This window comes from Ictalurus punctatus, chromosome 5, assembly GCF_001660625.3.
Source record: "Ictalurus punctatus breed USDA103 chromosome 5, Coco_2.0, whole genome shotgun sequence".
NCBI lineage: Eukaryota > Metazoa > Chordata > Actinopteri > Siluriformes > Ictaluridae > Ictalurus > Ictalurus punctatus.
In genome coordinates, this window is record NC_030420.2 from 28981911 (window position 1) to 29006978 (window position 25068).

The following is a 25068-nucleotide window of genomic DNA, read 5'->3' on the forward strand; positions in this document are numbered from 1 at the left end:
ATAATAAAAAGCATAATAATGGTGATGATGATGATTATAATTAACAACAATAAGTTATTCATTATTATGTAATCCATATTATTGTTGTTGTTAATAATAATAATAATAATAATAATAATAATAATAATAATAGCAACGACAATTATTATTATTATTATTATTATTGTTATTATTATTATCCAGCCCATCCTGGGAGCACTGGGCATGAGGCAGGAACGGGATACTGTAAATGCCTGGTATATTAATCATCAACCACTCGTGTGCAATTTGTATATTGGGAGCAAATCCCATTCCCTAAATTCCTTTTTATTCGGTAAACAAACCAAGCAAACCATCGTTATAAGAAATTTTGTCAATTTTGGATCTACTATTTATCTTATACCCTTTTAAATTCCACAGAGATTTGGATATTCCCACAATCCCACACCTCAGCCCTAATCTAGTAATGTAATATTACTAATAGTATACCAGAAATATTAACGTAATCATTTCACATTGTTTTCGTGTAGTTGGATGGGATCTAGTTTTTCCAGATTGACATAAATTCATGACTTTTATTTCTGCACTTACCATAGGCTTACTACTGTGAATGCCTGGTAAATTAATCATCAACCACTGATGTGTAATTTGTGTATTGGCAGCAAATACCGTTCCCTGCTTTGAAGCCGGCATAGGGTGTCTGCGAAAACCCGTTTTCCCTAAACGGAAATATATGTCCATATCTAAACCTCAAGTGAAGTCTGGTTACTATCAAAAGTGAAAAATGAAGAAAATTGCATTTAAAGATTTTATTCCAATTCCACTTACAGAGCCTAGCTCTACATTTATAACCTAATGTACTCATGGTGTGCTCTTACTGCTGAAATTCTTGAACTGGCTCCATTTTTAGATCTTGGCAGGACGGCACCAAGGCAAGGTTAGAAAATAATCTAAATAAAAACATTTCATTTCTTCTCAAATAAGTAGAAATGTTATTGTGATAAAAAGACTTTTGGTCAAAACTTTCACACCTATACGTCACAAAGATGCCAAGCTACCATCATATGCTAATGGTAACTAACCCCATCCAGCCAGCCATTTTCTGTAGCGCTTATCCCACACAGGGTTGCAGGGCGCCTGGAGCCTATCCCAGGGAACTCGGAGCACAAGGAGAGGGCCACCCTGGATGGGGTACCAGTCCATCGCAGGGCACAGTAGCACACACATTCACACACTGCGGACAATTTAGAGTCGCCAATCAGCCTACAACGCATGTCATTGGACTGGGGAAGGAAATCTAAGTACCTGGAGGAAACCCTCGAAGTACTGGGAGAACATCTGTGCACACCAACGCCAGCAGTGCAAGGCAAACATACTGAGCACTTATCTAAACCCCAAAAGACTGTTAATCCAAACTGACTGAAGTACCATTGGGGAACATAGGACATATATTCTGTGCCTACACCAGCTATTTCCTCATAGGAAATAAAATCTAAAATCAAATATATTTATTTGTCCACAAACAGCTCCCTGTCTCCAGGGTTTTCCATCACCATTTTTTATCCAGACATCCTGTTGCACTTGATGCACAGGATTACAGGATATGCAAGCATTCAATCTGGATGTGACTCTAATGTGTTCTTGCCTCAAAAACGTAAAGGAGCATAAGAAGTTAAAACGTTGTTGAACAAAAGAATACATATTCAATTCTGAGTAAAAAAAAAAAGTTATTTATTTATTTATTTATATATTTTTGTAATTATGCAAATAATATTAAATACAACAAAGGTAACTATTTAAAAAAAAAAATCAGTAGCAACACAGAAAGAATTTCAGTACACAAAAATGTCAGATCTACACATTTAAATACGAAATATAGAGATTATCTCCAGGTGTTCCCGAACAAATATAAAAAGGGTAGAATTCATTTAAATGGTATACAAATCATTACACCTGCAAATCATTACAGTGCCATTAAATATGTATTTTTAAGAACCTTTTATGTAGAACTGGGTGATATCACAACATAATATGGATATTGTGATTGTAAGTTTTGTCATTAAACATTTTCCTGAGAAAAGGAAGCTCCTCGTACTTTTTTAAACATGTGACTTTATTGATAAAAAAATAAATAATATCCATTTTTGTACCAAAATATGAAATGTAATATTTTTCAGGTTAAATAATTTTTCTGTAGATATTAAATAGCAGTTTTACTGAAACCCAACAATAATAATAATAATAATAATAATAATAATAATAATAATAAATCCATTACTGTACCCTAATTCAGTCCTCAAAACTATAATATATCAACATTATGCAGCATTTAAATAGTATGTTTTAGGTGAAGCAGCAAAAGAATGATTCAGAGCACATTTTGTCACCCAAAGCAAGATTTTCAGCAGTAGCAGCCCACTTAACCTGACCTCAGTCCCTTCTTCTTCAGCTACATCATCATTCAGGATGAAGAGTCCACCACACACTTGATAAAAAGCGTGTCGTCTTTGCAGTATGCATGCTTCGGAGAGCGCAGCTTGGCCAGAGGGCAGAAGAGAGGGCAGCCGCTGGCCACGTTCATGTCAGACACGGGCCGCTGGAACGACATAGACGAGAGATCTGGACGGAACGTGTCGATTACATGCTCTCTTTGGTGCTGGTCAATGAGGAAGAACGTCACCTGGAAAGATTCAGAAGGCCATTATTACATCAGACTGTACGGTCATGTGAAAAAATAAGTACACCCCATGGAAATTGTTGGCTTTTTTGACATTTCTGGACAAGCAAACATTTGATCATCTTTGAAACGGTGCCAGTTAATAAAGTTGAGACACTCTATCAAATGACATAAAATTACCATTTTGTAGTAATTTTCACAATTTAAATTAACAACAACAACAACAAAAAAAACGATGCCATCGAAACCATTCGCATATGTGCCAGAGCATATTGACCTGTTTTGCTGCGTCAACTGCAGCCATAGCAACAAGAATTTTATTCAAATCGAGAGAAAAGAGTCCAGTCAAGAAAATAGGAATAATCCTGTCTGGAGCTCTAGTTACTGGGTATGATGTTGTTTTTGGGTGATACATCATTGTAAGGAGCAGGTAATTGCGCACTGAGTGGCACTCATTCATTCCTACCTTGTGTTTGAAAGGCCATGAGAGAAGTGGGTCATACTCTCCTTTCATAATCACGAAGAAAAGAGAGACGTGCGTCCCTTTCCCGGCTCCGTCTCCGTGCATGTACAGCCGCATACACACTTTAAATCCATACCTGGATGTATAGAAGGCTGAAAAAAGTAAACATAATATTAATATTGTAATAAATAAATTATGAATATGTAATTTATGTATAAATAAATATATATATATATATATATATATATATATATATATATATATATATATATATATATGAGTGTATTTATATGTATACAGTGGGGGGAAATAAGTATTGGACGCGTGAACATTTTTTTCAGTAAATATATTTCCAATGAGGTTATTCACATGAAATGTTCACCAGACTTCAGTATTAACTCAAGAAATCCACACATATAAAGAAATCCAAACATTAAAGTCCATAAATGAAGTTATGTGTAATAAAGCACAAGGACACAGAAAAAACACATCTAATTCATTTGAGAGAACTTAATTGGCCTTGAAAACGTAGTGAGCACATGACAGACTGGACAAGAAAAACCCTTTAATACAGTAATAGCCAACTCAGTGAAGCATGGAATGCTTTTATTTTATACATAATGATTTTAATCCATGTATAAATGGAATTTTAATAATATTTTCCAGGAATTATTTTCAAAATAAGAAAAATTTAAAATCTTATCTCAGGCATTTGTATGAAACACTTTAGACTTATAACAAAGACAAGAACGCTGTTCCCTTAATGACTAGAAGGGCATAACTGCAAACTCATTCATTCAATCAATGTCAGTAAGCACTTTATCCTGGTCAGGATCACAGTCGATCCTCAGCATATCCCAGGACTATTGGTGCGAGGTGGGCAAACACCCGGCATGGGACACTTGTCGTTACACTACTATAAGCTATTCAGTAACTACAGTGAAAATCATAGTAAAAGGTGAGTAGTTAGGAGAGTGACGAATGTAAAGTGAAGACCTGCTGGTGGGAATTCAAGGCGCTACATACAGTACGTATACAGTGAGGTCCAAATGTCTTAGAGCACTGGTGAAAATATGTCTATTCGGCATTCTTTTCATCCACCCATCCATCCATTTTCCATACCGCTTATCCTACACAGGTAGGTGGGGCGCCTGGAGCATATCCCAGGAAACTCGTCGCACAAGTTGGGGCAAATAGGACAGGGTGCCAACCCATCACAGGGCACAATTACACACACATTCACACACTACAGATAATCTGGAAATGCCAATCAGCCTACAAGGCTTGTCTTTGGACTGGAGGAGGAAACTGGAGTACCCAGAGGAAACCCTGGAAGCATGGGGAGGACATGCAAACTCTGCACACACCAGGCGGAAATGGGATTCGAACCCCTAACCCCTGAGAAACAAGGCAAACGTGCTGACCACTAATCCACCGTTCTTGACCGTAATGACCGTTCTTTTCAATTTAATACAAAAAATGTCAATTACAAAATATATTATCAGCATCAAATCTAGTAAAAAGTATAATCTTAGAAATATTCATGTGAATTTCTAAGTATTTTTTACACCCCTTTTTGCTTCAATGTCAGCGTGCAAGCCACCGGTCGTGGACTCCAAAACGTTGTGTAAAACCTGATAAATCATGTTCATTCAAATCCATTAGACTGTCATCTAAATAATCTACCTGGACAAAAACTATATGGACAAACTCTTTCCACAAAGTTTTGATGCACACAATTGTATAGAATGTCTTTGTCTGCTGTAACATTACAATTTCCCTTCTCTGGATCTAAGAGGATCAAACGTGTTCCAGCATGACAATGCACAAAGCGAGCTCCATGAAGACATGGTATGCCAAGGTTGGAGTGTAAGACCTCGAGTGTCCTACACAGAGCCCTGACCTCAACCCCACTGAACACCTTTGGGATGAACTGGAACGCTGACTGCACCCCAGACCTCCTCACCTGACATCAGTGCCCGACCTCTTGTAGCTGAATGAGCACAAATCCCCACAACTATGCTCCAAAATCTAGTGGAAAGCCTTTGCAGAAGACTGGAGGTTATTATAACAGGAAAGGGGGAATAAATCTGCAATGGGATGTTCAAAAAGCACATATGGGTGTAATAGTCAGGTGTCTGCAAACCATTGGCCATATAGTGTATGTTCTTCAATGGAAGAGATAAGAACATGGATGCGGGACACGACTTTCAGGATTCCTTTAGTGCACACTACATGATTTTAGCCCCAGTGTCCCAGTCTCCGAGCCATTGCTGAGGCTACTTTCAAGCATGTCTTAGAGGAATTCAAATTCATCTGCTGTCATGCACAGTACATCCCTGAATCCAGTTAATCATTCATCTATTTGTTTGTTTTGGAGGATGAGGGCAAACTGGAAGCAAAACAATAATGCTTTTAATTAACACAGCAAAAAATAAAAACCAACGTGACACGATTCGCAATAACAGTTGACAATTAACAATAGCTGTACCTCTGGTTCCCTTTGCAGAACAGACAATCCTCACTACCAATGTTTCTCCAACCGCATTTTCCCCTATTTCTTGCTGAAGTCTCTCTCATTTATTTTCATGAGAAATCAGGATTTAGTGATCAGGTGCTCTTCAGCAGGGATCTTTTCTGAGATTTTGAAAGTTATGCAGCGTGAACTTAAGTGCAATTACAGATGCAACTGCTAAAACAATACCGTTTTTAATAATATACATATAGCGCACATGTATGCTGCTTAATGTTCCAGCACCCCATCCATCCATTTTCCATTCCGCTTATCCTACACAGGGTCACGGGGAGCCTGGAGCCTATCCCAGGCAACTCAGATCACAAGGCGGGGGTGCCAATCCATTGTCGGGCACAATTGCACACACACTCACACACTACAGACAATATGAAAATGCCAGTCCGGCTACAATGCATATCTTTGGACAGGGGGAGGAAACCGGAGTACCCGGAGGAAACCCCGAATCAGGTGGGGAACATACAAACTCTGCACACACTGTGTGGAGGAGAGATTCGAACCCCCAACCCCGGAGAGGGTGTGTACTCTGTTTTAAATTTTTCTGAAACTTGTTTATTCCCAGTCATGAAAGAAAAAAAATATATTTTCAGTGTGGTCTCAGAATTTTTGGACCCCACGTTTGGAGTTTTTCTCTTGCTACGTGTGACGGAATTCAACTCTCATGCCTTCTACATTGCATACAGCTCCATACTGTGCAGCGGGCAGGCAGTTGATGTGTGTGTGTGTGTGTGTGTGTGTGTGTGTGTGTGTGTGTGTGTGTGTGTGTACATACCTGGTGAGTACTGGCTGCTCCTTTGCCCTGTAGCTGCTTCTCTTAGCTTCTGACTGACATCACAGATCTTCCAGAGAAACGTGCCATCGTAGGACACGTCGTGCTGTGCGCTGATGCTCTGCTGCAGGGAGACGATGTGTACATCTTTCCTGATCATTCTCTGCTGCTGGTCTGCAACCTAAAAACACCACAGCAGACAGGCCCTTACTGTCAAACAGGACATTTCTAAATCCTAACGTAGCTGCTGAAACCGCAGCCTTGCGACAGTATAACACTCCACAGAGATTTCTTTTTACTTTTTACAGTATGTGCATTATAAAGCGATGAGCTTTCTCAGATTCGGCAGAATGAACACATTTACCATATTTACCACAAAGCCTAAACTATTCCACTGTGCCGTGATCCTATCACTGAGTATCAGCTCTTGAGAATCGTGAGAATGAGAATCGTGAGCGTAGGGATGTAATCTTGCAAAGCTACACAACTCTGGGCTGATAACAAGCTAGCTCATGCAGCAGTACTGATAGAGTTGCAATCAAAATTATTCAACCCCAGGAAGATTCTACAGGGCCATAACAGTCAAGTGAATATAAAAAAAACCCCATAGAAAATCTCTGGTGGGATTTGAAGAAGGCGGTTGCAGTACGCAAACCCAAGAATATTACTGAACTGGAGGCCATTGCTCATGAGGACTGGGCTGAGATTCCTCAGGAACGCTGCCAGAAGCTGATGTCTGGCTATGCATCTCGTTTGCAGCAGGACATAACAGCAAAACATGCTCTACTAAGTACTAAAGATGCATTTTCAGTTGAATTTGAGGAAACCGCTGGAAGCGTTCGTTGTGTTGAACTATTTCAATTGCTTTTGTTTGATATGTTCATTACAAACAGCTGAACGTCTGTAAATTTTGACAATAAACCTGATTTACAATGGGGGTTGAATAATTTTCCTTGCAACTGTATGTCTCTATCACCCGAGTTGCTCTGAGTTCACGGACGTGACTCGCAAACTCACCCGCCGAGGCCATTATAGATACTCGCAGCAGTCCCAAATAATAATCTCTCCATTTATTTCTACGGGAAATGTAAATCAAACCCCCATTTAATGTATGAATTCATGTATAAATCTCACACAGCAAAATGATTTTTACAGCATGTTTTACAATGAATTCCTTTCTAATTCGCCGTATCAGTAATTCAGTCAGACACAAGTGCATCTTATTTGCTGAGCAAAGATGAAATGAAAACAGGATGAAAATAATGAACTTGTTTTGTCTAACAGAAAATGAATTTAGACAGTTGAAATGACTATTTACATTATTGATTGAGATGAAACAGCACGCACGGATGATTGCGCACAGGTGCTGGAGCAGCTTTTGTTAACCTCATTAGCATTACCAGTGCAAATGATTTGCAAAGGAGTCAATTTGTGGGTATGATTCACAGTTAAAACATGAATTTATTTCCTAGGACTGAGCGCCATGTTTACCAAAAATGTTCTCCCTGACTATTTGTGCTGGTGAGTGCTGATAATTTAGTTTCTAATAGAGGTTTTCGACTAAAACCATGCTTTCAAATAAAATACAGCCTAATCTTGAATAATGAATACACTGTGGGCACAATGTAAACTCCTCTTTTTTACTGTTTTCTTTTTTTTACTTTCAGTCATAGAACAGGCAATGACGTGGTGTTTTGCCTCAACATGGTTATCTACCTTGCCAAGCAGGTTCCAAAACTTTCTAATCCGTGTATAATTTCATTTTGCGCATCCCAATCTATTTGGGAACTGTACAGTCTGTAATTTTCAACATGTCTCTGAAAAATGATACTTTCGTGAAATGGAAATATGCGGCCAATAGTGAAATAAAATCCAACTTTTAAATGTACTAAAGTAAAAGTATTTGAAAAAGAAATAAGTTTAAAGTCATGTTTTCATGTGAAAAGTAACTCTGATTACTTGTCTAATTACCTTAATGAGTTTATTTATAAAGCAACTATGCTAGTTTACCTGAAAATATCATTCAGTAAGTTTGCTGGACATATGCATGACTAGCGCTACCTAGTTTGCTAATGAATAAATCATAAGTAAATAAACAGTATTTACCATTAGATAGAATTTGACTTGTGTAGACAGATACATCAGTTAACATGCAAATGAAGCTAGTCTAACCTGGGATTAGCAACTAAAACAGACTATACGTCCATAAAAGAAACCTGTCTAAGTTAAATATAGCTAGTAAATTAGCAAAACTAACCTTGTTAAATATTAAAACTAACCTAGTTAAATATAGCTAGTAAAATAGCGAAACGAACCTCAACACGCAAACATTCAAATTCTATTAATTCATGCCTTCCTGGGAGGAAAACGAGACACCTCATTTTACACAAGTCTTTGATTACTAATAATAATGTTTTTATTGAAACATTTTACTGAGGTAGGGCCAGGGGCGATCATCCTCAAGTTCAACACTGCAGTCCAGTAGCTTATCAATGTTCTGACACACACACAGATAGCTATTACGCTAATTAGTGTGTAGCGTGAGAAGGTCGCCGCAATGACAAAGTGGCATGTAGGTTTTTTTCTAAACTGATCAACTTAAATGGTTGCTAAATTCGAGCCCATTCGATCGATGTATAGTGTCCAGTCCTTGGTTGATGAGAGAAATCGAGATCTTCATGATTTGTACCAAGTACTCTGAAAGTCTAAATAAAAATATAAGGAGTAAAATATAAATGTTATTTTCTTGGAAATGTACTTTTATATAATTACAATTATCCATATTGGCACCCTATCCAGGGTGTACCCCGCCTTGTGCCCGATGCTTCCTGGGATAGCCTCCAGGTTCCCCGTGACTCTGAAGTGAAGGATAAGCGGTATAGAAGATGAATGGATGGACAATTATCCATAAGGTAAAGTATAAATACGCCAAAATACTAGTTAAGTGTAGTAACAAAGTAGAATTGCTCAAGTGTTTTCCATCGCTGACTACCTGCTCAACAAATAAAATGATCAAATCTTTCACGTGGTGAAGCTTTACCTAAGGAGACGTCTGCTTAACATTTAAGGAATGAGTCTCCAGTGTCAGCGTTTTGTAACAGTCAGAGGTAAAGCTGTAACTTTAAGTTTTCCGTCATGGGAATCTAAAGAGTCTAATCTAATCGAGAGGGCAACTATGATTCACGTCAGGCCGTATCACACCACCTTGTTATTACTATTATTAATTATTTACCTATAACAGCATGCCCCCAAGTGTTTTATTCATTACATACAGAAATTAGCTGATAGTTGATTCATTATAATAATTTCTGCTTAGTATCTGTGCTATGAGAGGGAAACTCTCATAAATGCATATGCAATAAGGCAAAACAGTAGCAACCATCTGCTTGATCTTACTATATTATAGGCACTAAAAGTGTCCTGGGCCTGTTTAGTGAATCGCTACAGTTTTTAATGGTTAGTTTTAGTGAGCTAAAAAAATGATCTGACAAATTTTTTTTAAGTAAATATCAATGAGTAGCAGAGGAGGAACTGGTTCCTTCAATGTATGAGTGTAATATGTGTATGTGTTCTTACTGAATTACAAACTCATAGATTTCACCCTGATTACGGAAGAACAGTTTGACACGACAGCAACGGGAAGACTAATTGCACCCATACTGATGATAGTAGAATCAGTTAATCGTGCTTGAGGAACACTGATAAGGTAGTCAATATGAAGCACTTTGGTAGGGTTATGACATCTTTAATGGGCTTTCAGTAGGAGATAACAAGCCACACATCTTTTAATGGTGTTCCTCGCTGGGGTTTTATCACAATAAGGTTGTAATTTAAAAAAAAAAGAAAAGAAAAGAAAATGAAAAAAAAAGGAAATTAGTGAAGCTAAAAAGCAACTAGCAGAGTTGCTAGTGATAAGCCGGAGATGTGGTAATATACTACTGTATGTTAGATTGTAATAAAGAGATAATTATTCAGTTTATGCTACACTAGTTTTGAAGAAGATCCATATATTCTCTAAGCAAATCATTTAACCCTTGCACTACCACTGACCTTTTAATATGCCATGAGAAGATTATTATATCATACAGTTCCACCCCTACTTAGTGTTAAACCATTTTAAATCAAAGCATATCAGTGATCATCTTCAGTAACATACCACGCTCTCCAAGTGCTCCAACAGCTGCATGCTTTTGTAGGAGTCTCTGTCCAGGGCTGCCACGGTGAGCTGGGTTTTCTCCACCTCACGGTTGAGTGCCGAGATGATGTTTTCCATGATCTGCAGCCTCTGCTGAAGTGCGTGAAGCTGCTGGCCCACTTCCAGCTCAGCTTGGTCATCGTGAAGGCTCAGTGCCATGTCGTTCACTCCTCCATCCTCTCCGTCGGTCTCTAACTCACTAGCCGACTGTGCACAGACGGAAGGTGAGCTCTGGCCATGGAGGAGCAGGTCCAGGCCTGGGAAGTGTACACTCCTCTCAGGTGGGGAAGGAACAGAGACCCGAACGCCCCTGAGGACCTCCAGGAGGAGCTGGAGGTGGGCTGCGGAACTGCAGCTTTCATGTTCTCGCACTTTCTCCACATTTCCCTGAAAGAACAAGAAGGGCAATCAGTGTTATAAATCATTAACGCTGTTGTCTAAATCAGTATCATCAATGGTAGAACACCTTGTTTTTTTCTCCCATTAAAGGGGCAGACTGTAATTTTTTAAAAGCCCATTGCTGACTAAAAACAGAATTGAAACTGTAATAAAAACATTGTCAAGACTTCCTCTTCCCTCTTAAACAAATGGCTCGATCAGCTGTGTTGAAATTATGCCTTGTGATTGGCTTTTATAGAAAAGTGGCAAAGCTATGTAGCTTTGATCTGGCTGTGGGTGGAGCTAATTTCTGGGCCAGAAAAAATGCAAACAAGAGCCTGAAATAAAACAAATTAGCCTGATCAACTGCATGGAAACACTGTAAATGACAGTTTTTCTCTGGTATCATTGTAATTATATCATTATTACAAGTCTATCAACCTTTTAATCTTTGAATACTTTTTACTAACTGCACCTTTAAGTAAACAAAAATACTATTTAATTAGTTTCTCACATAACTAGTGATAATCGCTTGTTGATACTTCTCAATCTTAATCTTCTCAATAATTATCATATTGGTAAAGACGCTTCAGACAAATTTATTCGAAAGGGTTACCTTAAATGCGCATCCAACTTCAGAGAAGAGACACGTCTCTTTCCTTTTGGAATTTGCTTGCTTATTATCCTTAAAAATATAGATATTCATGTTAAGCACACACACACACACACACACACAAAGCATAGAAAATTATAGGTTTAACCTTATGTACAAGGCTTGTCATGACGTATAATATTATCAGCCAAAAAACAAGATTAATGTTTTATTTTATATCTTAGAAAGTCTTTTGGGTTTTTTTTTTTTGTTGTTGTTGTTATTTTACCTTCTGCCGTTTCTCTACTTTCGCAGCCTTCTTGTCACTGGGACACACATGCTTCTGTAAGAGAAAATAGGTTTAATGGACCTTATGCTTCAGAAGTTTTAAAATACACCACCACTCTTTTGTATTCCATTAACAGCACATCAGTAGTGAAGTATGAAGGATTAATGCTCTTTTCCAATCTTGTTTATTCTCATCAAAATAAGCTGTCACTATATATACATACATACATACATACATATATATATATATATATATATATATATATATATATATATATATATATATATATATATATATATATATATATATATATATATACACACACACACACACACACACTCACACACACATATATATATATTTGTGTGTGTGTATAAGATCATTTTGCCACATATGCCCCTTATGTGTTTGAAGATGCTTTGAAAAGTTTTAGTCATTAAAAGTCTGGAGTCCTCTTTAAGTGTGGATTAAATCAGTGTCAGGGTTCTAAGATTTAAACCTTTTATTATATCTTTCCTCTTTTGCTTCTCTAATCCATGTCCCTGAGCTCTTGGATCAGTTTGCATGACAGCAGAAGAAATATGGCTCTGGAGATTCTACGGCTTAGAGGCACCCACAGGGGTTTCACCAAGGGCAAACTACCCTCAAACTTTGTCTGGCTACTGCCGAGATGAGGGCTGTATGAGGTCATGCAATATCTGAGCTGCAAAAATTCTCATATGTACGAAAGACACTCCTTACAGGACAAATCTGTATTTCTTGTTTTTCTTTCTTTACGTATACATGTTATAAAGTAGGATTAAATACGCCTCTGGGATTTGGTGCAAAATGTCATGGGCTGTGTTATAAATGGTATGCTTTTCATACTTTTATACTACATACCATCCTTCTTGTAGTGTCTTTTAGTGTACTACACATGAATGTCAATCATGCTAAAAAAGAAAAGCTTTAAGGCTTTAATAACCTAACTGACTTTCATTTTGGAACAGGAATGCAACGAAATGGCAAACGTTAATCCAAAACCTAGCATAACTGCCATAACTAGCATATTTAAGTAAGCGTATCAATTCTCCCAGGGTCTTATGTTCCCCAGATTTATACGGCGCATAATGAACACATGGTGATTTAAAGCTGGAGTTAGGGTTCAGCATAAGTGAGAGCTGGGATATATCATACTTAACATTTTGTTCCTTTTATGACCGTTTACTGTGTTTTATAGGCTACAGTACGGCATTTCTTCAGTTTAGTGCATACATTTCACTATTGTTCAAGTATGGACTGTATGAATATAACAGCTTCTTTTTTCTTTTCTTTCTTGTTCTTTTCTTCTTTTTTTTTTATTTTTTATTTTTTTTTTTAGAGCAGAACAAATGAGGGTTCAGCATGTGCAACCTAGTTAATATTCCAAGTTCATAACTTTCATAAATTTCTAGTCTGGATGAAGTATGGATTTTAAACGAATGTATGTTGTTATTCATTGAAATGTGTCTTTAGTCTTTAAAGTTAAAAGGTAATAAAGTTAATACGGCCCTGGTAAAATGAGTCCTGACTACATAGAAGTAAACATTGGAAATGTTTACTTAATGTGTGTGTTAACAGAATACTGAACTGGGGAACATAGGACCCTGGGAACACAGGAATGACCCTAATAGCTAACATTACTGCCATGACTAGCATAGCTAATATTATTTTCTGTACAAGTCACAGCTAGTTAATAACTAAGGAATTTTTTAGGAACAGGAAAGATACTACAGTGTATACACTCATTTACACTAACATAACTAGCATAGCTAATAACCAGCATTAATGACATAACTAGCATAGCTATTTTTATTTTCTGTACATAAGTCACAGCTAGTTAATAACCCAAAGACGTTTTAAAGAACAAGAAAAATACTACACTGTATGTCATAACTTCCATAAAGTAATTTGTATTTAACATAAATAAAGGTACTTTGATATTTATTTTTAATCCATGGATGAAATCAGATCTAGACCTCTTAACTCCACCGTTAGCCACAATCCTAAACTGCACTGTGAGTACTGAACTACTTTTTGAGAAGTAGCTAATTATGCTAACTTATTCTCACAGAGAAATGTAGCTTGCTATGCTACATGACCAAAATAGACAAGTTACATACATGTCTACGATCAATTCTGCTAATTACACATGATATTTAAAAGACGTTTCCGGAGACTTTGTTCTTGTTTTATTTAAGACGCTACACTCCATGACTCAAGGACATCAAAATGGCATTACATTAAAAATAAATAAATAAATAACATAAAAAACCAAGCAAACAAACAAACGAAAAAAAAAAAGCTCCACTGCACTGGCAACCTTGAAAGAAAAATGTGAGACATTAGCTCTTTTTCTGATGCCTCGTCTAGTGTAATAAAATTCAAGAGGTACAGCCATAGCATCTCCTCGACACCCTCTGACATGATGACACTACTAAAAATTGCAACACTCGCTGAGGTAATGCGGCCATGTTGGAATCGGTGATGAGAAACCTGAACTAAGCCGCTCACTTATTTACATTCCTTTCACACAATTCAGAAAATACCAATTACCAGTCCAGGATTTCTTTCTTTTTTTTCCTCTCAAATCAGTGTCAGAGAGAGAGAGGGAGAGAGAGGGAGAGAGAGGGAGAGAGGAGAGAGATGGAGAGAGAGGGAGAGAGAGAGAGAGGGAGAGAGAGGGAGAGAGGAGAGAGATGGAGAGAGAGGGAGAGGGAGAGAGGAGAGAGAGAGGGAGAGAGGAGAGAGAGGGAGAGAGAGGGAGAGAGGAGAGAGAGGGAGAGAGAGGGAGAGAGAGAGGGAGAGAGAGGGAGAGAGAGGAGAGAGAGGGAGAGAGGAGAGAGAGGGAGAGAGAGGGAGAGAGAGGAGAGAGAGGGAGAGAGAGGGAGAGAGAGGGAGCTGGCATATTAACATCCAGTAACCTTTAGCAAATTAAGCACAGGAAAAATCTATATGAACAAGCTAACAAGCCACTCTGTCTACTATTGTAGGCTAATTAATGCGGTGTAATGTAATTAAATATTAAGGCAAGTCCACAGAAACTTAGATTAACTCCTGATATGTTTCATGGATTAAGTAAGTCATCATACTATATGTTTTTTTTTCTTACTTTATAAAGAAAATCCACACATCCTGTTGTTTTCGATTGGCTCTTTTTGATTCTAATTAAAAGTGTGTGGTTCAACAATATCATCCTCAAAAGGTGCGCACTAGCTCTCAATACATTTAAATAAATTGGTTTCTACATTACATACAGTATCAGTTATTACAGATGCACCGATAGTAAATTTCTCAGCCGATACCGATCACTGATTATTCAGAGCGATATCGGCCGACACCGATACAAATACCGATAGCTCTGCCTTTTATGCCTTCTTATAAATGAATAAGAATTAATTCCGCAATTCTGAAAGAAATGCAAATAAAAACTTTATCCTCTCCGTTTCAACAAGTTGTTTCACAGTAACTGGTCTCATAAACAGAAAACACCTTACCCTAATTAACATTAACACATTAATTAAATTCTGAAGATTAAAGTAAGATTTCTTAACTTATTGAATGTTATTCATTCATATTAACATTGACTGAACTTTAAAAAACCTCCTGTTAGTCTCACATTCACTCGCCACAAAGAAAAGCTTCACTGCTGCAGTTTCCGGTCGGTGTTAAATTTTTATCAGTGCAGATGTTACAAACTGCAGTTTTGTCGTCATTCCACATGATAGACATCTTCTTTACTCACAGCACAAAATCGACGTTTTCCCGCCCTCTTTTGATTGATAATCGGCCCTGATCGTCAGTTGTTTTTTTAAACTATCGGCAGATTGCCCATAAAGTGATAATCGGTATGGGTGCATCTCTATCGGTTATATCATATGGAGTAGGGGATGGCAGTTTTACATTAGTTTTTACAATTTTTTACAAGCTGCTTCCTCTTGGTCTCCTTCAATATACAGCATACAAGACAATGCAGGGATTCTACACAGCGCTACATACAGTATAAATAATGCAACCCTAGTAAGACAAACAACATGTCCAGTAGAATGCACAAGTGCAAAATTATGTTTGTGCTGCTAGGACTTTGATTTGAACTGGACTGGAACTGCAAACTGAAGTTTGGAATTATAAAAAGAGGAAATCCTTTACTGCCATCTATACATGTACGTATATAAAGTACAGCAAAATTCTTTTCTTTGCATGTCCCAGCTGGTTAGTTAGCTGGGGTCAGAGCGCAGGGTGATGATACAGTGCTCCTAAAACAGAACAGGTCAATGACCTTGCTCATGAACCATGGTAGCAGCTTGGTGGTGCTGGGGATTGAACACCTGACCTTCTAATCAGTGACCAGTGACCCTTGCTTTTGGCATACTCAGCCCTGATCATTTAAAAATGTAATAAAATCAAATAAAACATCAATTAAAACATTAAGTACAAATTTCTTATTTCACTGAAAACCCTAACAAGTTGACTGTGCTCAACTGAATGAGTAAACTTGTTACCTCAATTTACTTGAGTAATGGGGTCTCCCAAAACCCACTGGTATATTTAAGTTGATTTAACTTGGAGCTCATGTAGACTGTACTTAAATTATTAAGTTCATTTAACCTGATGTTCATACAGTGTAAGTTATAGTTTAGCAACAGACGAGACGAAGAGGACCGCCTTTTGAAATGATCTACCAATCAGTGCATTAGTTCTCTTGTTGCCAGGTGGAACTCCTTACATGGCCAATCACATCAAAAGAAGACCAGAGTGAGCTATTTTAATAAATCTGGATTTTTGAGTTCATAACACTTGAAATCTTAAGTTTATGCATTTTGCAGGTAAAATCAAAATTGATTTATGGGTCCAAAATGCAACGCTTTATCTTTTGTAATGTTTAGTCATGATTACTTGATTGTTTAAGTAAAGACTGCTAGGGTTCACAGTGTTCTTGAATATTTCAGATTCACTAAATTCAAAATTCAGCATGGGGCACTTGGTAATTTCCTGGCTGCTGATTGGCTCAGTGTTTGCGTTTTCTCAAAGTTCTTGGGCGTAACACTATAGAAACCTAAATTCAATTAACTGAACTTGAAATAGTGATGTTAACAAAGTCGAATTTAGATTTTACACTCCTGGGCCCAGTTTCCCAAATGTACTGTAAAGTTAGGACTAATTTAGAGGTGTGGATCAAGATAGAGGAGTGGATCCAACGAGACCCATTAAAAAAGTCATGGAAGCGGGCGGTTGTTATTTTCATGAGGTAGGATTGGGCAGTCGGATATGAAGCTCACGGGACAAAGAAAGAGAGCATTGATTAACATGGGAGAATACTGGAGGTGGTTGGTTGCTCGTGTGTGGTTTGATTACTGCATTAATGCATTCATCTTCAATAAATGACTAAATTTATTCAGATTTGTATTCGGTAAACAGAACCAGCTGATGTCATAAATATTGCGGGTGGACACAAACAAAAACAGTAACTGCAAGAGCGAGTGAGATTGGTCGGAATTCTTTGTGGAGAGAGTGGAAGTGGGATTTTTTTTTTTTTAAAGTCCCACACTGAAGCACACCTCTAGATTAAAGTTGTTATCATAGAGATGGCATTTGTAGTGCAAGGATTTTAGGATACTCATTCCTGATTGGTTTAAAACTGACTTTCAATATGTACAATCTCTAAACTTTTTATAGTTACAAAATTCAAATCTGAATCCTAGTGGCACAAATATCATTCCACACCAGCTACACAATTCAGCCAAAATTAAAATAAATTAAAAAAATAAAATTAGCATTAGGGAAAAACAACATCAGGATTTGTTCACTCTTCCAGTCATCGACCCATTCATAACCTGTAATGTAATGGATGTAATATTACGCGACTTCTGATGGCAACTGGTTGCACCAGAACTAATTTAGGGGTTTCACAGCAATGGGGTGAATATTTCTGCAATCGTGTTTTTCTTTGTAAATAATTTTCCAAACTATATCAAAATTTTCCCCTCCACTTCAATATCATGGCTCCTTTTCTGTACATTCATGAAATATAATCCCAATCATTTGAAAGGCCATTTCATTTTCATGCTGTGACACTAGAAATTGTGGAACAGTTCAAAGAGGGGTGAATATTTATGCAAGTCACTGTACATGGAAGGGATGTTCTTACCTGGAGCTCTGAAGGGCTCAGAGGGCAGGAACATGTAGGACACGTGCTCTTATTATTGGGACAGCCTTTCTCCAGGTGAGTGGCCAACGTCTTCCTCAAAACCATCAAGCCACAGCCAACATTGCAGGGGATTAAGGCGTACTCACACTGACTCTGATGCTCCTAGAAGATTTTCACAAGCTACAATCAGGCTATTTCAGGAATAGTTGGTTATTTATTTCTTTATTTGTAATTTAAAAAAAAAAAACATCTGGTAACAATTCACGTTTCCATTTAATGAAAGGGTTCAGTGTCCATTTTTGCAACTGCTGTTTTGATATGTAATAATGATATGTAATAATTTTTTGCCATAGAATTTTTATTGGGAAATCACATTTTACATATTATAACACACCATCCAACAACCCCCACCATACCCAGCCCCAATTCAATAATCGCAGCCAAAACCAAAAGAAAGGGTGGGAGAATAACCCTAAAGTAACATGATTAGTATTTACAGTATACTGTCCCTCAAGCCACCTCCAGGGTGTGTACATCATTGAAGTAGGTAATAAATTGTTGCCATTTTTACAAAAATGATTCACCCCTGCCTCTGATCTTATACTTGCTTTTTTCAAGATTTAAAAAGAATATTAAATCTTTAAGACAGACTGATATATAGGGGGGTTGTGGAGAGGTCCAAAACAGCAATATTCTGCGCCGAGCAAGCAATGATGCAAAAGCCACAAGACTAGCTTATTTATGGTTCAGAGGCTGACGCTGATCTGTGTGATCTTTTAAATTGGTTAAAGTTTATAACCGCACCTTTTTTTTTCCAGTCATGAGTAAACATGCGTCCGCCAACATACCAGTACAAAAAGTCCAGCTATATATATTTTTAATGTTTTAATAGCTCTTTAGGACTAAATCCCATTTTAATTAAAAAAAAAAAAATTAAAAGCACCTTTTCAGGACATCACCAAGGTCAAAGCAAAAAAAGAGAAAAGAAAATCAGACAAAAGATCAAAAAGACAGTGAGAGATGACTGAAGTATGAAAACCTTGTCCACTTACACCAAGAAAGTCTTTAGAAGCAACATGAGAACGCTGCAAGAAAAAAAAAAGAACACAAACCGTTCATGCTCTCTGACTGGCAGATTTAGTGAGATTTAAAACGCTAAGAAGCTGCTGTGCCGCTTTGGAGAAGTGCTAGTGGTTGGATTGTGCAATGAGGTGACCACAAAATCCTGCTCTCATATCCAAACCACATTCCAGTGGTGTCCTGTAGTAGTAATGTAGGCCAGCAGACCATAAAAAAAGCTTAGCTAAAAGGTTAGTGTGTCTCTACGGCCCTGGATGGCCAATTACATCAGATCAGAAACTTTGCAGATCTCATTTTCAGGTTGGTTCCAAATGTAAAAGTGCAGATGTAATTTCTCATTTTGGCCTGAAGGTACGTTTTATGGGAAGAGCTAATTACGGCCATTTTCACGACCTTTTTTTGCTGCTGGGGTTGTCAGTTCGATCTATTAAGAACGTACATACAAATGAAGACAGGCACACCTTCCTAATTTACACATGGCTGGTGAAATATTAAACCCTCTTGCGTGTGTCTTTCAGTCAGCAGAGAAACACGCAGATCCAAATTCATATTTTACCTTGACATTTGTTATTGGGGTTTTTATATTACATTTAATTTTCACACTTGATTAAATATGAGTTGCTTCTATCTAGGCAAATACAATACACAATTTTATACTGGCATGATATCCAGTAACGTTTTCTAGAAATGATATGCTCTCGGGGCTCTCCTCGCTTTAAATGAAAGATAAATGGACAGTGTTTGGCGTGCATTAATATGAAATAAAATCCATATTCGACTCAACTATCATTAGAGAAGTATGTATTTAACATCAGCTAACTATATTTATTGAGGATGCCACCGAAATATATCAGCCGGAAACGGTCAAACGACACTTAAAGAGGAAAAAAGGACAATATTTTTAATGTACAAAGATTAAATACTCCTAAGTGCCAAATCTAACACTTGACAAAAAATGTTAACGGTAATGATCACATTAAAGTGATTAACTATGCTGTTTAATCTTTTCATTTTCGTTTTCCTGCACTGGAAGTGAATGAAAAATGTCAGCCATGTGGACAGTAGGGAACCAATTTGTAAAAAGATTACATCATACATGTACTGTAATGTAATATAATAGTTGGGGGGTTTTTTTTGTTCTTGTTTTTTACTGTCTCCTGTAAATGTCTTTGGAATCACCTAAAAATCCACCATCTGAGACCCAATCCAGCTGAATTTTTGCTGTTGCCACTGCCAGCAAGCAGTTCCCGACCGCACGACTTATAATATTATTACGCCCTCCAATACTCTCCTTAAACCTGAAATGTTAGAAATGCTTCTTTTCCTGTCTCTTTTTAGGCCATCCATTCTGGACAATTAAATTGTTCATTACAATATTTAAAAATGGAAAATCATGAGCAGGGAAAAACAATATCGCACAAGCCTACATTTATTATACTATGCATCAGTAACACTGGCCTTTAAGGTGCAGAAAGCTCTGGGTATAAACAGGATTTTAGTGTGGTATGATCTCCAAAGTACTGGTAACTTATTTTGCGTAACTAAAGTACGACATACTGTATATCGCTTTACAACAGTTAGTTCCGGGCCACTAATTTGATTGGACAAGCAGCACTCCAAGGGGCTGATATTTAGTATAATAGCACTGGTGCATTTCACTGTTGTTTGTATACATCCTCTAATCAGTGTTCACTATGGCCGAATCACAGCCATGCTGATAATCAGTACAACAACACTCTTCCTCATGTGATATTGCTTAATTATATGCAGAGGTTGGTTCTCCTGGTTTTTAGGCATCTGTACTTTACTTGTGTTTTATTTGCTACATTTCTCTATAATCATAGACAGTACTTGAAAAGTGAATTTTTAGCATCAGACAGCTCCAAGTTAATAGTTAATCTACATTCCTAACATTTCTAAACAACAGATGTGACAGCAAGAATGAGACCTATTACCCTGTAATCTATCTGCTGCTGCATACAGTACACTTTGCATGTATCAAGGCAGTTCATATCGTAATTCACTACTAGTTGAATAACTAATTCAACTAGTATCACACTAGCCTGACATTGATTATTTGTCTATAACAGCAAAGCCCCATCATGTTTTAGTCCTTACTAAACATTTCACTCCCCCCAAAGTTTGTACCACATGATAACCATCATAACCATCATAACTATTCGTCTTAAATGATATTATTCAGTACCTACTATGAAACTAATAGGAACATAGGGAACTGTAAAATAAAGTGTTAAGAAAACATCCATCCATCCATCTTCTATAACGCTTATCCTTCCTTCGGGGTCACGGGGGAACCTGGAGCCTATCCCAGGGAGCATCGGCAGGGTACACCCTGGACAGGGTCCCAATCCATCGCAGTACACAATCACATACACATTCACACACTACGGACACTTTGGACACGCCAATCAGCCTACCATGCATGTCTTTGGACTGGGGGGGGGGGGTGAACATGCTAACCACTAAGCCACCGTGCACTCTATGTTCTGATGGTCCTGATCTCAGTGAAAAAGTAAAAACTACAGACAGTACAGCAAAGACGGCAAACACTGACTACCATTCCAGCAAGTGAGGTAACAGTATGGTGAAAAAAACCCCGAGGCCAGAAAGTGAAAGGTGGACAACAGTTTTGGCAATGCAGGGACTGTACCAGTTTCTTTTGATTTGAATCATTATTTCAAAGCAATATGACTTGGTAAATGAAATGGTAGCAAAGTGTTTTCTCCTGACACTGAAACTGAATATGCATTCAAACCACTCTGTAGTTTTGAGAGTGCGCTCTCTGTAGCCGTCATTGCCTCGTCTGAGCAGCGACTATTTTCAGAACGTACAAACACAGGCTCAGTCATTACCATCAACCGCAATAAATCGCAATAACAGCTTCATTGCATTAATTCCCACTCAGTATTTTGAGGGAGAAACTTTCATGAATGCATAAGTAATGAGGCGGAAAGAAAAATAAACAGTCGTGAGAAGCCCTGTGATCCTGGGGGAGGGTTTCCCATCCCATACAGGGGGTTGTGAGGTTCAGGACGGAATTGCAGGGGGTTTTTGAGACCGTGATAAAAATGTCAGTCATTATTCCAAGTAAAAAAAAACTAAACGAATTAAAAACCATGGCGTTATAACCAGTATACAAATTATTTCACTTTACTGTAAGCTTGTAAGTAAAAAGTGTTAGAAGTTGATTGAATTACTCATGCGTCACGTCACAATAAAAAGGCAATTGCGACTTTATAGCTCAGAATTGTGACTTTATTTCGTACAGTTGCAACTTAATGTCTCACAATTCTGACTTTATTTCTCACAATTATGAGTTTGCATCTCACAACTCTGATTTTTTTTTACTCGCACATTAGACGTCCACTTGACGCAGTACCTGAAATGTGACTAACTCTAGGTAACGAGTGCGCTAACACCTGGTCTTGACTAGCTGATGAGTGTTGTTCTTCCTGTATATAGTCTATTTATAGAGAATGATTGACGCTTTGTCGGTGCATTGTCTGTAACTCAGTAAACGTCAAGTGGACGTCTAAATTGCGAGAAATAAAGTCAGAATTGTGCAGTATGAACTCGCAATTGTGAGAAAAAAATGTCAGAATTGCGAGATGTTAACTCAAAATTGTGAGAAATAAAGTCAGAATTAGCTATTAGTTAGCTAGCTAATTCAATCTTCGTGGCAAAAAATTTCAGGAAATGAAAATTAGAAGCACAAGTCGGACAACAAAAGCTTCACAGCGGTAAGGAACACAGTGAGGAATAGCGTGTGACAAGGCCAAAAGCCTTCGCAAGTGTATGATACGTTTGGAGCATCTTTCTACTGAAAGTATGAAGCCAGCCTTTTGGAGACAAAAAATGTAAAAAGCTGGCCATAAAACCAGTCAAATATTTCAAGGCAGTGTTGCGTAAGGCAGACGTTTTCTACGAGCGGAAGTTTCATTTAATGTTAGCCTGCGTAAAATTTCAGGCAAATCATTTAGGTTGAAGCGGTTCAAAGGACAAAAAAGTTTGGTAGGCGATTTTTAATACCTGATGAGGTTTTGAAAAGACATAAAACATTAAATCTGCCCTTTTATACGTCATGAATATTTTCTGTAAATTATCCCACTGTCAGGTTTGAGGTTAAACCATGAGCTCACAAGAAGATTTGTCAGAAAACTACATCAAGAAAAAGCCCCTTAACTTGGCAAAAAAAAAAATATAAATAAATAAAAAAACAAAACACCAAACAAACAATGAGGAATTACTTAGAGAATCACAAAACAGCAACCCTGATACTAAAATTAAAGATTTGAATTATGACTGCCAGACCCAACATCTTAAAAAAGATATTATTTGAAAACAATGTATTTTAAACCCCCTTTTTATTTAACAAAATGTCAACCGATATAAAGCAAGACATAAACAAGGCTCATGCAGTTTCTCTAAAGGGACTTTTGCAGCATTTTCTATGCCGATAAACAGCTGGATTTTCCAGCATGGGGCAGAGCTCGATAAATGTTAAGCGGCTTCCACAAAATATCTGCATTGTATCATTTCAGCTCTGTAGAGTGTTCGAATGTGTACAGACTCTCGGACACGTTCAAATACGAAGATGTCAGTTTCTCTCCTGCACATGTTTGTCACTTCCTTTTAATACAGCTATACATCTTGTTTATTAGGCCATTTTAGTTGATCTGGCAACCAGGAAGATCTGACAAACCTGTAATGATTTGATTACAAATGTCATCTGCCAATATGCTTTATGTCCAGCGCTAAGATTAGATTAAAGTGGCTAACTACTAATGTCACAGCCACATTCCATTGATCGATTTATCGATTTACGATTTAACTGGAACCGTAGCCTCACTGAGCACACAATATACACAATAACTAGCTGTGCGTTTAATAAAAAGGTAAAAATCAGGCCTGTGATTTATGTAAGGAAAAAAAGACTTGGGAGTGTGCTATCCTATACAGGAAAACAATCGACGATGGGGTAGTGTGATTTGGCCTGAAGTGAAGTGGAGTTACTGAAGTTGATTATTTTCATATTCACTCATCAGCCATAAGATTAAAACCACTGACAGGTGAAGTGAATAACATTTAATTATCTCGTTAAAAGGGCACCTCGTTAGAAGAGGGTGGGATATATTTATTAGGCAGCAAGTGAACAGTCAGTCCTCAAAGTTGATGTGTTGGAAGCAGGAAAAATGGGCAAGCGTACGGATCTGAGCGACTTCGACAAGGGCGGAGTTGTGATGGCTAGACGACTGGGTCAGAGCATCTTAAGGAGAGCGTTGAGGTAGTGCGGTGCTGTTCCAGGCAAGCTCTTGTACATGAGCATCAAGGCCTGGAATTTGATACGGGCGGCTACAGGAAGCCGGCGGAGATAGATGAAGAGGGGAATTAAACAACACCTACTGATCAATCTGCGTGAAAAATTCAACAGCGCTGTGCTAGAGTCAAAATTAAGCACACTCCAAACCTAGAACTTTAGAACTCGTAATCATTTTTACTTCTGTTAATCTGTACGTCTGTGTAATCTCTGAATAAAAGTCGGTTGCATTGTTTTAATATACCAAAGTGACTCTGATTATTTCTTTAATCATGATCTGCCTTTCAAAATTATTCAGCCTGATTCTATGTCAATGTGTGGTTTGTTTGGGTTTTTTTCTTTTTCTTTTTCTTTTTCATATACACACAGGAAAGTACCTCAAAGTCCTTCAGGGTGCTCTTCCACATACAGCCGTGGTTAGCGCAGTGCACTCTCAGTCCTAGAATCTCTTTATTGATTGCTGCGTCGTTGAAGAACTGCAGACGTAAAAAAAAAAAAAAAGAGGGGGAAATTATGACAGTTTTCCTGAAACACTTCTGTGACTCACAACAAGTTTTCTATACATTAAAACCTGGGTTGTGACGGTGAGTATATCTGATTCTCATACAC

At 37.7% G+C, this 25068-nt stretch overlaps 1 protein-coding gene across 1 annotated transcript in view; it reads right to left on the reverse strand.

The window, feature by feature from the left end:
• Positions 1 to 1715: 1715 nt before the first annotated feature.
• traf1 (TNF receptor-associated factor 1) overlaps positions 1716 to 25068 on the reverse strand; it is a 29119-nt gene continuing 5766 nt past the window's right edge. Inside the window, exons 3-10 of the mRNA XM_017466972.3 lie at positions 24837 to 24935; positions 18042 to 18203; positions 11876 to 11929; positions 11611 to 11679; positions 10578 to 11003; positions 6425 to 6602; positions 3123 to 3271; positions 1716 to 2659 (exon numbers count right to left, since the gene is read on the reverse strand). Of these exons, the coding sequence (XP_017322461.1) occupies positions 2441 to 2659; positions 3123 to 3271; positions 6425 to 6602; positions 10578 to 11003; positions 11611 to 11679; positions 11876 to 11929; positions 18042 to 18203; positions 24837 to 24935 (1356 nt within the window). The 3' untranslated portion in view covers positions 1716 to 2440. The remainder of the gene's footprint in view (positions 2660 to 3122; positions 3272 to 6424; positions 6603 to 10577; positions 11004 to 11610; positions 11680 to 11875; positions 11930 to 18041; positions 18204 to 24836; positions 24936 to 25068) is intronic.